Source organism: Glycine soja, chromosome 8 (genome assembly GCF_004193775.1).
Source record: "Glycine soja cultivar W05 chromosome 8, ASM419377v2, whole genome shotgun sequence".
Classification (NCBI taxonomy): Eukaryota; Viridiplantae; Streptophyta; class Magnoliopsida; order Fabales; family Fabaceae; genus Glycine; species Glycine soja.
The window spans coordinates 10,853,287-10,866,513 of record NC_041009.1 but is presented as its reverse complement, the minus strand read 5'-3'; the positions used below and the strand labels follow the sequence as shown (position 1 = coordinate 10,866,513).

Below are 13,227 nucleotides of genomic sequence, written 5' to 3'. Positions count from 1 at the left end.
ACGTGATCAAACGCATAAAATATGATACATAAAAAGAGCAAATTTGTCAAGATGTGAATTATTAAATACGCAAATTCATACAATTTAAAAATGATATCAAATTAACAATTACAGTCTCTAATGAACATAAACGTTTCATGCAACCCTTTTGTTCCTGTTTAGTTACAATTGTATGCCAGTGTTTTCAAGCTAGGGGCAATTTTCAGCAATAGTTCATTTTTAGATTCTATTCTAGCTGTTAACCAATCATCAATTTCTGGTTTCATATTCTTTGGCTTCATTTATCTGCTGTTCGTTTTTCTTTTGGTAAACATGTATGCTAGCTGTACCTCTGTTTCGATCCTTTTCTTCCACTAAGAATGAAGTAAAGTTGTCTATATAGTGCTCTGCATCATCCAGCCAATAGGCACTTATTTTTTAATTGGAATACTCTTGCATGTAAGTAAGTTAAAATAATAATTCCAAAATCTCTGCCTATTTTTAGATACAAGATTGAGATGTTTATGGCATTCTTGTTGCGAACCTAATACATAGTACATGTAGTGGTCAGTTGTGTACATTAGAAACCTAGTTTTATTCTGTTCTGTAAAGTTTGAAAATATTTGTTTGCATTAGTTGATAGCTAAATACGTGAAGTTAGATCACATCATTATTGATTAAATAGTCATATTACTGTGTGTGAATAGTGTTTGCTTGTGCTTATGCTGGTAGCTTGAGGATTATTGACAACTGAATAAAACAATTTGAAGATATTACCCCCAATGGGTATATTTTAGTTATAATATATAAATATACCATTTGCAACCTAAAAAAAAAAACCATTTGCAAATTTGTTTGTCAACTTGCCGGCTTTGAGAGACTGCTAGAAAGTCAGATAACATCACAATCAGAACTTAGAAATATGTTATGGGAAAAGGGGAGGATGATTGTAAACGTAATATTATGAGAGCTCACAACTGCAGCAGGCCTTTTATAATAGTGATGATAAGATTCTCTTCGTCTGTGCATACACACACACTATGATGCAATAACTTCTTAAAAAATTAAGATTCGAGTATGGGAAAATATATTGAGAAAAATATAATTATTTTTATAAATTGCTTATATTTTACTATCATTATTATTATTTTATTTTTCTTATTTTTTTTTAATGTAACTGATATTTATATTGGTTTACCATTGTCATGGTATTATTATTGGTTTTTTAACTTCTTGATAAATTTATGAAAAACCATAATCATAGTCAAATGTAAATAGAAATTATTATATTAAAGTTAAGATGATAACTCCTTTATTATGATATGAATAGGTTATATACTCACACAAATATAAGATCAAACTCATTGCTCTTGTTTCTTTATTTTCAGTGAACGTTACACGTAATTTATATTTGATAGTAGGTAGCACAAGCTTTTCTACACGGAAATTATCTTGCTTAGTCCTGATGTTGTACAAACACATGATGGATAATGCCATCCAGATGTTGGCATGAACAAATCTTTGCAGTTTATGAGAAGATTTACATAGGACTCTGGAGCCAATATTTCATCGTACGTGTTATTAGAAATGAAGGATTTCGAAAACAAAACAATATAATCAGTTGTAATTAAATTTGTAATTTAGGTCAATACTCAACACATGTATCATGTATGTGAGCTGTGACGTGAGATCAATTTGTTATATGAGGACCAATTATTGGAATTATAAAATATACCAAGTGTCATTAAATCAGTTTTGTGATCTCTCTCTCGCTAAAGAAAAATTCAATTTTGTGATCAATAAGAGATGACTTGACGAATTTTGATTTTGAGTGATTCGGAGGACTAAAAAAAATGTTTTTTTTTTTTAAGAAGCCCAATTATTATTTTGTTTTTTACGAATAAAACGAAACTGGGAAAATGCTATGTGAATTTCCTAGCACTCTCATTTAACTTGTACATTTTTTCTGCTCAGTCATCTTGTCCACGTTTCCAAGGACAATTTTGTCCTATTACATAATTTCACCCACTTGATATTTTGCTGTCCAAGAGGCACCATGTATTTCCTTTCTCCTGAAATAGATTATAGAAGAAATTGTGTCTTTTTCTTGTAAAAGAGAATAAATCATGTCACATTGTACCAAAGGTAGAGAAGTTTTCTAAATTTCATCTTCACCCCTCTTTTGTTTAAAAAACAAATATACATGAAAGAGGGGTGAAGAGCTACTTAGACAAGATTGAGAAAATTCCAACTAGGTCGAAACTCCCTATCCTGTGTCAAAACACAGCCTCTCCTAAATATCATTAAGAAAAGATAAAGAACAATAACAAGCAACTTAATTAGGACACATAGACCAAACCCAAACAAGAGAAAACGACTATCTAAACTCGTTGTTAGGTAAAGTTTGCCTATCATGTACTAAAAGGAAAGCTATGAAGTGAGGAATAAAGTCCCACCAATGAAAACAAAGGTTAGATATACTGCGAGCGACTAATCTATCTACACACAAGTATTTTCCTCAGGAAAAATGTACCCAATCAAAAAATTCATGCCGTTGGTAATCTGAATGCAATTTTTTCATTTGTTTTTTATGTGCCAAGGATCTATGTAATTTGATTGTTGTTACTAGCCAAATAGAACTAAGTTGATACGATATTATAAACTATTTTTTGCTTTAAGTTTGTATATGTACTTACCATATGACAAAAAATAACTATATATACATAATATGTATTGGAATGAGGTACATAAAAATTATCCTTTTACCCCATCATTCACATATAATTATTCATATATAATTTATAAGCAAAACTTTATGTTAATATTGTTGGTATCCTGACAGTGAGGATATAATTATAATATCATAAACCATCTCGGTCAAAAATAACTATATGTACATAATATGTATTGTAATGAGGTACACAAAAATTATCCTTTTACACCATCATTCATATATAATTTATAAGCAAAACTTTATGTTAATGTTGTCAGTTTCCTCACGGTGAGGATATACTTACAATATCATAAACCATCTCAGTGATAAATGCCTATATATACACAATATGTGTTGTAATGTGGTACACAAAAAGTTATCCTTTTACATAATTATTTATATATAATTTATAAGCAAAAGTTTATGTTAATGTTGTCCGCAATCTGACGGTGAAGATATACTTACAATATCATAAATCACCTCAGCTAAAAATACTTATATATACACAATATGTGTTGTAATGTGGTATGCAAAAAATTGTCGTTTTATACAATTATTCATATATAATTTATAAGCAAAAATTTATGTTAATGTTGTTGGCATCCTAAAGGTGAGGATGTCCTGAAGATGGGGTATGTCTTTGGGTCACGTGGAAGGATCCTTTGTCATAATAGCATAATTCATATATAATTTATAAGCAAAAGTTGTATATAAAATATTGTGTTTCCAATATTCAATTATGCTTATTGAATTAAAAAAAAGAAAAAAAAGTCTGAAGATTTTTTTTTTTTAAATAAAAGAACGTGCTACTAGGCAAACTATGAAGGCTTGTCAACACATTTTATCAAAACGTATTGCTATGTGGTTGCAAAAAATGAACCTTATGTGGATGTCTATAACTTAACTTTGTGCAAATTTGCAAAAGAAAAAACTGTATATATGATGTACATCATGACCTGGCCAATCAACTTACAATATCATAAGTAATGAACACTTATCCAAACAGATCGATTTTCAAGCATTAAGCGGAATAAAACATATTGGATAGATAAAAACTAATAACACAAGTCACAACTCACTCAACCATTTTCACAAACACTTTGTAGCCATATATGCTTAAAAATTTAGCATGTTATACATATCTATAACACATTATCACTCCAATGGCGTCAATCCATGATATTATTAACTCTAACAAAAAAAAAAACACCACTAACCCTTGATAATATCATTCTTATGACATTCAATTCAAGCATCTTAAACCAGGACAAATAACAGACAAATACAAACATTAAGTGTTAGAAAATGGAAGATTCTCTCTTATAAATGGATATTCTCTTTTATTTTCAAATTAATACATCTTCTAATTAATACAACCGTTGACGTCAATTATTTCAATAATGAAATTTTATAAGAACGAATGAATTTTTAAATTTAAGCACTCCATGGGAGCTAAAGTAGAAGAGAGAGAAGATAAGAAATAATGGAGGAGAAAAATGATAGAGTATTTTACAAAATTATAAAATATTTAATTTTTTAAAACAATTTTATAAATAAAATGAATATCTCTCCATAAAAAAAATTAAGATATGAATGAAATATTTTTACTAAATAAAATATTTTGTCCTGGAACACACAGGCATGCATGATGAAGTTGTATGTCAACGTAAGCATAAAGCGTCCAAATATCTTCCACGCAAGCCAAAGACTTTGTGGCTGAAAATCCCCACCAATCAAATTCTCCCATAACCTTCAGGGGCTCATCTTTTTCTTGCCACGTGTCCTCCTTATCACCACCACCACCCTCTTCCCACTTCACTTCTACTCTTGCTCTGCCTTCGTCTTCAATCCACACTTCCTTTCTCTTCTCATGCGCAATGAAATCTAGTGTTCCAGTTTGATCCTCACTCACTCATCAATCAATGGCTTCCTCTTCTTCTTTACTCCTACTCGAGTTCAAATTTCTTGCACCGCAAATTACCCCCAAACGGCGCCGTTCTCTATCTAGTTTTTGCTCTCGCCATTCCGTTTCTCTGAACTCCAGGTACAATGTTGCTCTCCGTACGCGAATCCGCGCCGTCATGGAAGAAGGTGCCGTCATTGACAGAGTGAACGACGTCAAATGGAGTGGAAACGGAGTTGCCGCCAGCGAATACGGTGGTAACGGCTCCGTTAACGGTTACGTGAACGGCGTCTCGGGAGTTATGGAGAGTGAGGATGCGAACGGAAGATTGGTAAAGTACGTGAACGGCAATGGTGTAGCGGCAGAAGTGGTGGAAGATTTTGCGGAATCTTTGAAGCGGAAGGAAGATGGAAGAAAGAAGAGGTTGGAGGAGATTGGTAAAGAGGATGCCTGGTTCAAAAAACAAACTGGGGAAGCACCAATTGAGGTATGAATATGATTGTATTTGTACGATGTTAATTAGGAGTTCTATCATCATTCATCAGGTCAGTGTGTTTATAGATTAATATCTGTTAAGAAATGTTAATTAGTGTGATTGTGTTATTAGATTGAATGAGTGAGAAGAACTTGTGATTTTTATTTTTTGCAGGTGGCGGTTGCGCCTGGTGGTCGCTGGAGCAGGTTCAAGACTTACTCGATGATCCAGAGGACGTTGGAGATTTGGGGATTTGTTATAACATTTATCTTCAAGTCTTGGCTGAATAATCGCAAGTTCTCTTATAAAGGTTGGTTTGTTGTTTCTCTTGACCTCAAGACTTGATGTCATTGTTATGAATTTATCATATTTATCAATTTTGCCTGTTTGGAAATCATTTTCTGACAACGACAAATAAACCTGTTAACACGAAAATTGTGAAGTGCTTTTTATTGAATTTTGAGGAATCTCAACAATGTGACCATTTGCTTTTTATTGACTCAAAGATATTATTTACAGGAGGAATGACAGAGGAAAAGAAAATCTTAAGGCGAAAGGCCCTTGCCAAGTGGCTGAAGGAGAGCATTCTGAGATTAGGTCCTACATTTATCAAAGTTGGCCAGCAATTCTCCACAAGAGTGGACATTCTTCCACAAGAATATGTTGATCAGTTGTCTGAACTTCAGGTTGAATTGGAGTTTTGGGTTGAACTTATTAGATTATTTCCTTGCATCATGTGTATATACACACACACATATACATATATATATATATATATATATTTATTTATTTATCGACTTTTTTGTTTATGGTATTTATATTTTCACTTGGAGTTTAGAAAGCTTATGACAGTAATTTTGAGATCACAAACACACACACATTCACAAAAGAAAGAGGTAAAATTGAGAAGTGTAAAACATATTAAGGTTTCATTTGTTCAAAGCCTAAGTTACCTGATTTTTTGGGTTCAGGATCAAGTTCCTCCATTTCCCTCAGAGACTGCTGTAGCTATTGTTGAAGAAGAACTTGGAAGTCCTTTAGCTAGCGTCTTTGATCATTTTGAGTATGAACCAATAGCTGCTGCAAGTCTTGGTAATTAAGGTTTTACTTTATGCATATTTGTAACAGTAAATGTGCAATCAGAGAAGGGAACCAATTAAATGTACTTTGGCTTTGGGTTTAATATTTGATTAGAAGAAAGGAACGGTGAACATCTTTTTCCTCCATGCAGGTCAGGTTCATCGTGCAAGATTAAGGGGACAGGAGGTTGTTGTTAAAGTGCAAAGGCCTGGTCTCAAAGCTCTTTTTGACATTGATCTTAAAAACCTGAGGGTCAGTGTTATAAGCATTTCATATAATGCTTGCCCTTCTAGTGCTGTGTGCAAGTGTGATATAACTCTTGGATAATTCAATTACTTGCTTAACTTATCTTCTTATTTTTAGTAACCTTCCAAGATTTACAAGTCATTTTCAAAAATTGATCTGTGTTGAAATTTTTTTTTTACTTGCATGAAGGATTTTTAATAATATGACTTCCTGCCTATGAAGACTTGCAGAATGATACTTGGGCCTTTTTCCCCCCCTCCAGGTTATTGCTGAATATCTTCAAAAAATTGATCCCAAATCAGATGGTGCAAAGAGGGATTGGGTTGCTATTTATGATGAGTGTGCCTCTGTTTTATATCAGGTGATGATTTTCTGGAATCTTGTTGCACTCTTAGGTTACTTGAGATTAACAGAAGAAAATCATATGTGTGGTTCTCCATCATAAAGATGTCATTCTGCTGTAGTGAATTCAAATATAAAGATTGCATAGGAGGATCACAATTCATTTTGATTTTGCCAAGAAGCTGGCTTTGCTCTTTGGAATTCCATGTGGGGAAACCAATGAAGTTCCATTTGTTCATGAAAGATTTCATAACAACATTTTAGTTAAGGTTGATTAGGAGGCTCTTATTTTAAACAGAAAGGAGACAACTGAAAATGGTTAGTTTTGACAGAAGGAATAAGGTGGCCGACAATTTTACCTGGCTAGGTGATGTAATAAAATGGCAAATAGGGATTTTAGTTTATAGGTGTAATTATAATGCTTCAGTAACAGCAAGAGCCATGCTTGTTGGGAATTTCATATGTCATCAGTCGTTTTCTAAAACCTTGAACAACATTATTGCTTTTCAAGTATTATAGGTTAGCCAATGTATAAAGGGACTCTTAAGCAAATTTGCAGGTTTGGAGGGGTTAATTTGTGGATCTTGTTCATGTTTCAGAATGATGTTTTCATGTGTTTTCTTCACATCCTCAACTTTATCTAATCCTGTTAATGTAACATGTATTACAATTTTCAGGAGATTGATTACACCAAGGAAGCTGCTAATGCAGAACTATTTGCAAGTAACTTTGAAAACTTGGATTATGTGAAAGTCCCTACAATCATCTGGGATTATACCACACCACAGGTTTAGCCTTCAGTTTTCATATAGATAATAATATAGCAGTTATGCATCTTTCCCATTGTTACTTCTGATATCTTTCATATTTATCTACAATTTAACTATTTTTCCAATGCAGATTCTGACAATGGAGTATGTTCCTGGGATTAAAATAAATAAAATACAAGCTTTAGATCGACTGGGTCTTGACCGCAAAAGGTTAGTGTCATCTGAATTTCTTCAAGCAAAGTTACTATTGGCATTTTACATCATACTTATGTGCATCTCAACAAGTGATGATGGCATCTAAAATCCAAATTAACATAATGTCTACTTTGTCTTCTACAGGTTAGGGCGATATGCAGTTGAGTCTTACTTGGAGCAGATTTTATCACATGGTTTCTTCCATGCTGACCCTGTGCGTTCTTGTTCTTAAAATTGCTGAGTGGTTTCACATGGTCTCTTGTCTTATGTTTGTATGAGTTTTCTCTGTATTTCACTTCTAATCCAAACAGAGCATTAGTGATTCTTTTGGATTGTCTAGTAACCGGTAAATTGTATGGTATAGCCGACATGTTATGTTCACTATCTTTGAATTTGCTCTTATACTGCAACCTTCAAGCATCTGTTACCCGAGGTACAAGAAACAATGCTGCTTGTGCCATATAGATTATCATCTGTTGCCTTGGGAAGCTTCCCTAGGGCTTATTCACAAGGGCATTAGATTAGAAGTAACTTCCTTACCATGATAAGGAATAGTGACTGATAAGCATCCAAAACACTATGTTAGGAACTCAATAAAATATTGCCATGACATGAATTTTTTCCTTTCTCTGGGGAAGAAACTGTGTTAAATGAGGAATAGTGAATTTTCATATTTTATGATTATCCCTCAAGAGGTTTGATTTGATACTTCTTGTAACTAATATTTACACTGTTCGTGCAGCATCCTGGAAATATTGCAGTTGATGATGTCAATGGTGGAAGATTGATCTTTTATGATTTTGGAATGATGGGAAGGTATGTTCTTTATCTTTTCTGTATATTTAGAATATGAATTTACAAGTCAAACATTTTACTCTTGGTGTGATGAATACATTTGCTAAATGCTGTTATGATTGGTATTGCACCTTACAGTATCAGTCAAAATATCCGAGAAGGTTTACTTGAAGCTTTTTATGGAATTTATGAGAAGAATCCAGATAAGGTAAAGTAACTGTTTTTTATGGACGATTTTCCATTAGGCCATGGAAAATCTAGCATGATATTCCATTCTTGATTTTAAATTACTTACCAAATGAAACTTGTGTACTGATGTAGGTCCTTCAATCAATGATTCAAATGGGTGTTCTTGTCCCAACTGGAGATATGACTGCTGTTAAACGAACAGCACAGTTCTTCCTCAACAGGTAGTTTATCAAATCCATTTAGTGGGAATACATAAAACAATCAAAACACCTACATAGATTTAGCAGTAGTATTTCTATATATCAATATCATTAGAAGTAGCTTGTTAGTTATTGATTGCAATAACTGTAGAGGCTGCTTAAAACTACTTAAAGAAGTGTTTTGAATAGGAGATTCTAAGCCAAAAATCTTGGTAAGGAAATTTTTGCTGATTGATTGGGATTTGTGCTTGAGTACATGGCTGTCCTGATTAGTTATGTCAAGAAGATAGTGATATTAGGGTTATCTCAAGTAGTAAGGATCAAACTGCATCAAAGTCAGAGTAAAAGGTCTCAACTTTTTTTTCCTACCAAAAGAAAAAGGAATAGTGATATTTATTTGAAAATTGTCACTGCAAATTTTTTAGTACTTGTTGATATTTTCTTCCCTCTAATATTTTATGGTTTAGAGTTACATGTCTGTACTGATTAGTTGTGTTAGCAACCTACTGCAATCTCTGACCTTGAGCTCTTCAACTTTAATATTTTTTATAGTTTTGAAGAGCGTTTGGCTGCACAAAGGAGAGAGAGAGAGATGGAAACAGCTGAACTTGGATTCAAACAGCCATTAAGCAAAGAGGAACAAGTAATGAAGAAGAAAGAACGTCTGGCTGCTATTGGTAATGCACCTGGTCTAGTGTGTCTTTAAGTTTAGATTATTTGGATGTATGCATACAACAATTATTGTTCATGAAATGAGTCATATGTGAAGATAAAATTAAACAAGTTATAGGGAAGGATATATTGTTTGGGCTATTGGCTATGGGTTGTTAACTCATTATTTTATCCAGTAGCACTCAAGTAGGTCAGGTGAAAAGCTATATACAGTTCTATATACTATACTTTTTGAACTTGGTTTTCCTGATTGGTTAAAGTGATTTTTTCATCTGTAAAGTTTGACATGACCTGTGTCAACTATAAGAATTTTTTTCTGTTAGAAATTTCTGTACTTCTTTGAGTGTTTGTGTTGTGTTAGTGCAATGCAAGTTTGGTTAGACGGAATAGATTATTCCTATTCCCATGCTTGGTTAAGTCATTGGAATGGGAATGGACATTTGTGTACAATTATGGGAATATGTATTCCATTACAGAACCATTTCCATTTTCCAACATGTTTTAAATTGGCCCATCTCCCCCGGCTTACCCATTCAAGCAAAATCATTGCCGACCAAAAAAAAAAGTACAAAATCCTTTTGGGCTAATATGTTTGTTTTAGACAAAAAAAAAAAAGACATAGCTTGAGCTGACATGGGCCCCCTGCTCATCCTGAAAATTTGGTTGGCTCACATCGGGCCTGCCCAAGTCTATTTTTCTTGTACTTTCTTAAATCATTCATAGCATATGAAACATAAAATTGAATGAAGTGACCATTTTATTTATTTCCATGGCAAAATGAAACATAGGAATAAGCATTCCATTACCATACCCATTTCATCATTCCATCAAACCAAACATGATTTAGTTCAATAACATTTTGCAATCCATAGGCTTATCACTTATTCGCAGCTCTCATACTTTAAACAGGTGAGGATTTATTAGCCATTGCAGCAGACCAGCCCTTTCGGTTTCCTGCTACATTCACATTTGTTGTTAGAGCCTTCTCAGGTGATTATTAAGAGTTTAATGTGTTACTGCACATTCTATGCTTGTGACTGCAAATTAACAAGTCAACATTGTTTTTGCAGTATTGGATGGCATTGGAAAGGGCCTTGATCCTCGTTTTGATATTACTGAGATTGCCAAACCGTGAGTATCATATTCATACTTTATAAGTTTTTAATTCCTTTTAGACATTAAAAGTTTTAAATTATATGCTTTGCACATCTAACATGACTAGCTTTCCTGGTCCTGTAGTTATGCTCTGGAGTTGCTAAGATTCCGTGAGGCAGGAGTTGAAGTTATCCTAAAGGCAGTCACAAACTTGTTCTTCCATGTTTGAATTCAGTCTAATTCCCATGATTTCCTTTCTTATATCTTTCTTCTAAATGTACAGGACTTGAGAAAGAGATGGGACAGACAATCTCAAGCATTTTACAATTTATTTAGACAGGCTGATAGGGTTGAAAAGCTTGCTGAAATCATTGAAAGATTGGTATGTATTTGATTTCTGTTGATACAATTTTAGTTGTTCGTTTGATTTGTTTCTTTTGTTCTGGATGTCTGGTATTCTAGATCACATCTTCCTGCCCTTCATTCTTGCACAGGAGCAAGGTGATTTAAAGCTCCGAGTACGAACTTTGGAATCTGAGAGGGCATTCCAGCGTATTGCCACTGTCCAGCGGACAATAGGAAATGTGAGTGAATCTGGCGTCTAACTTAGTGAAATTATAAGTTTAGTTGTTTCTTGGTATTTGGTTTGAGAGATCGAGCCCATTTAATAGCCTGTTATCATTTTTAGTAGCTATGCATGCCCTTCTTTTTTATTATCTAGTATCTATTATAAGTAACTGCTGGCTGTTGTGTGAACATGATTGCAATAGCAACAACTCATTAAATATGGAAATGAAAATGGATACCTACTTCCTGTTCTGACAATATAAAGCTACATTGAATAAGCTTACCTGCCTTCAAATATTTGTAATTCTCTTTTAATCAATTAAAAAAAATTGGGATATTTCATATTTGTGAGTGCATGAATCATCATTTTTCAAATTGCATAAAAAACCTAATATTCTTAATTTCTTCCTAGAGATTTATAAGTGAATAATGGATGTACATAGTTGGCTCTGGACAGTTGACAGAAGTATATTTCATTCACGTACTTATTATAAACCACGTGCATGATTTTTTAGAATCAATACTTCGGATATATGTAGGATGTGTGTATATGAAAAAAGATGAGAAAAGTTGGTGGGATGATGCATATTTATGTTGCTTTTTTGTCAATTAATAGGCAATAGCTGCTGGGAGCCTAATAAATCTTGCAACAATTCTGTTTCTTAACTCGATTAGGGTAAGCTGTTCCCATCTCACTTATCTTTCTTGTGTTGATTTTCAATTCAATTAATTGATGGTCTGGTTGTAGTGGTACTTTTTCATTCCTAAGTTTCATGCCACCTTTTTCAGGTGCCTGCCACTATAGCATATGTCTTCTGTGCAATCTTTGGTTTTCAAGTTCTCTTTGGCATTGTGAAGATCAAAAAGCTAGATGAACGGGAAAGGTTGATTACAGGGACTGCATAAGCAACTAAAGGTAATTTTCTTTTCTTTTTTTAAATTTTGGAATTGGATGTTATATGTTCATGTTATAATATGCAAAATGTGAATTAGGTAGTCAAAGATTATTTTGCAAGTTTTTGACGTGGCACTTTTTCCTCATTATGATATTTGTTTTTGCCTTGTAATCTGGTGGCTGTGGCCTATGGGTTCTAGTTTTGCAAATATCCTCTCATTCTTATGGGTAAGGTTGTCCACATCTTACCCATCCCAAAGACAAAGATCGAAGAGGCTGATGCAATTGGCTCTCCTTTTTATGGTCTCTGTCTCTTCTTCCCTGGTCACAGTGTTTAGGCTGCATACATTTGAGCCTCCTCAGATCAGACCCCACAATGGTTGGGAACCTTGTGAATTGGATGCTTATATATGATTTGGTCTTAACTTGAAAATTGATTTATGGAGAGTTTAAACATGCAACTTGAAAATTTTAGATGTGAGAAAATGTTACTTAATGACTTGCAACTTGAAACACTGTTTTGGGTCCTTGACATGCTCCATATACTTGTATCTTTCGTTTGATGTTGGCCCATTGCAGATTTAGGATGGACATGTTGCTTATGTTAAGGTCATGGTTACAAGTCAACCTCCGGGGCACCAAAATGATTAGGAGCTCAAAGTAAGAGCTAACATCTTGGAATATATCAGCATGTGCTAAATCTTTATACTGGAAGGCATGCTGGAGGCTTCTGTTCTCATTTACTTCCCTAAAATGATCGAGCTGAGGTAGCCAACTGGCGAGCCACATTTTTGTCATTAACACGATCCCCCTTGCGTCTTCATTGCAAAATTTTATTATCAAATAACATGTATTAGTGCTTTTTTTTTTACCTCATATCCATATTGTAAATTTTATAGGCATTGGTGTAGATTGTAGTGTTTATTGGTGTAATCACATATAGTATGGTGCCGCTTCCAATATAGTTTGACAACGGGAAGCTTTGCTTGTAATTGACATACATAAATTTATTCAATGAAAATGCAAATATAAGTATTTTCTATAAGTATTTTGAACAGAAAAAAAATGTTAGGATGAAAAATAAAAAAACAGGTTTGGTAAGGATTAAAAC

The 13,227-nt window shown here is 33.6% G+C and overlaps 1 protein-coding gene across 1 annotated transcript; it reads left to right on the top strand.

The window, feature by feature from the left end:
- Window positions 1-4,462: 4,462 nt before the first annotated feature.
- On the top strand, window positions 4,463-13,164 carry LOC114421907 (protein ACTIVITY OF BC1 COMPLEX KINASE 8, chloroplastic-like). Its single transcript, XM_028388040.1, has 21 exons — window positions 4,463-5,082; window positions 5,245-5,380; window positions 5,590-5,756; window positions 6,042-6,162; window positions 6,302-6,402; window positions 6,659-6,757; window positions 7,416-7,526; window positions 7,639-7,718; window positions 7,848-7,917; window positions 8,446-8,519; window positions 8,637-8,706; window positions 8,820-8,908; window positions 9,440-9,564; window positions 10,469-10,549; window positions 10,630-10,690; window positions 10,799-10,853; window positions 10,938-11,036; window positions 11,149-11,238; window positions 11,838-11,897; window positions 12,011-12,137; window positions 12,696-13,164. The coding sequence occupies exons 1-20, from the start codon at window positions 4,615-4,617 to the stop codon at window positions 12,125-12,127; spliced, it is 2,274 nt and encodes a 757-aa protein (XP_028243841.1). The 5' UTR covers window positions 4,463-4,614; the 3' UTR covers window positions 12,128-12,137; window positions 12,696-13,164.
- Window positions 13,165-13,227: the final 63 nt, after the last annotated feature.

What these genes read in the sequence shown, in the direction of transcription:
- LOC114421907 (XM_028388040.1), top strand. Translation starts at nt 4,615, where the DNA reads ATGGCTTCCTCTTCTTCTTTACTCCTACTCGAGTTCAAATTTCTTGCA. An exon ending in ATTACTGAGATTGCCAAACC is followed by an intron (nt 10,691 to 10,798) that starts GTGAGTATCATA and finishes CTGGTCCTGTAG; the next exon opens with TTATGCTCTGGAGTTGCTAA. An exon ending in TCCAGCGGACAATAGGAAAT is followed by an intron (nt 11,239 to 11,837) that starts GTGAGTGAATCT and finishes GTCAATTAATAG; the next exon opens with GCAATAGCTGCTGGGAGCCT.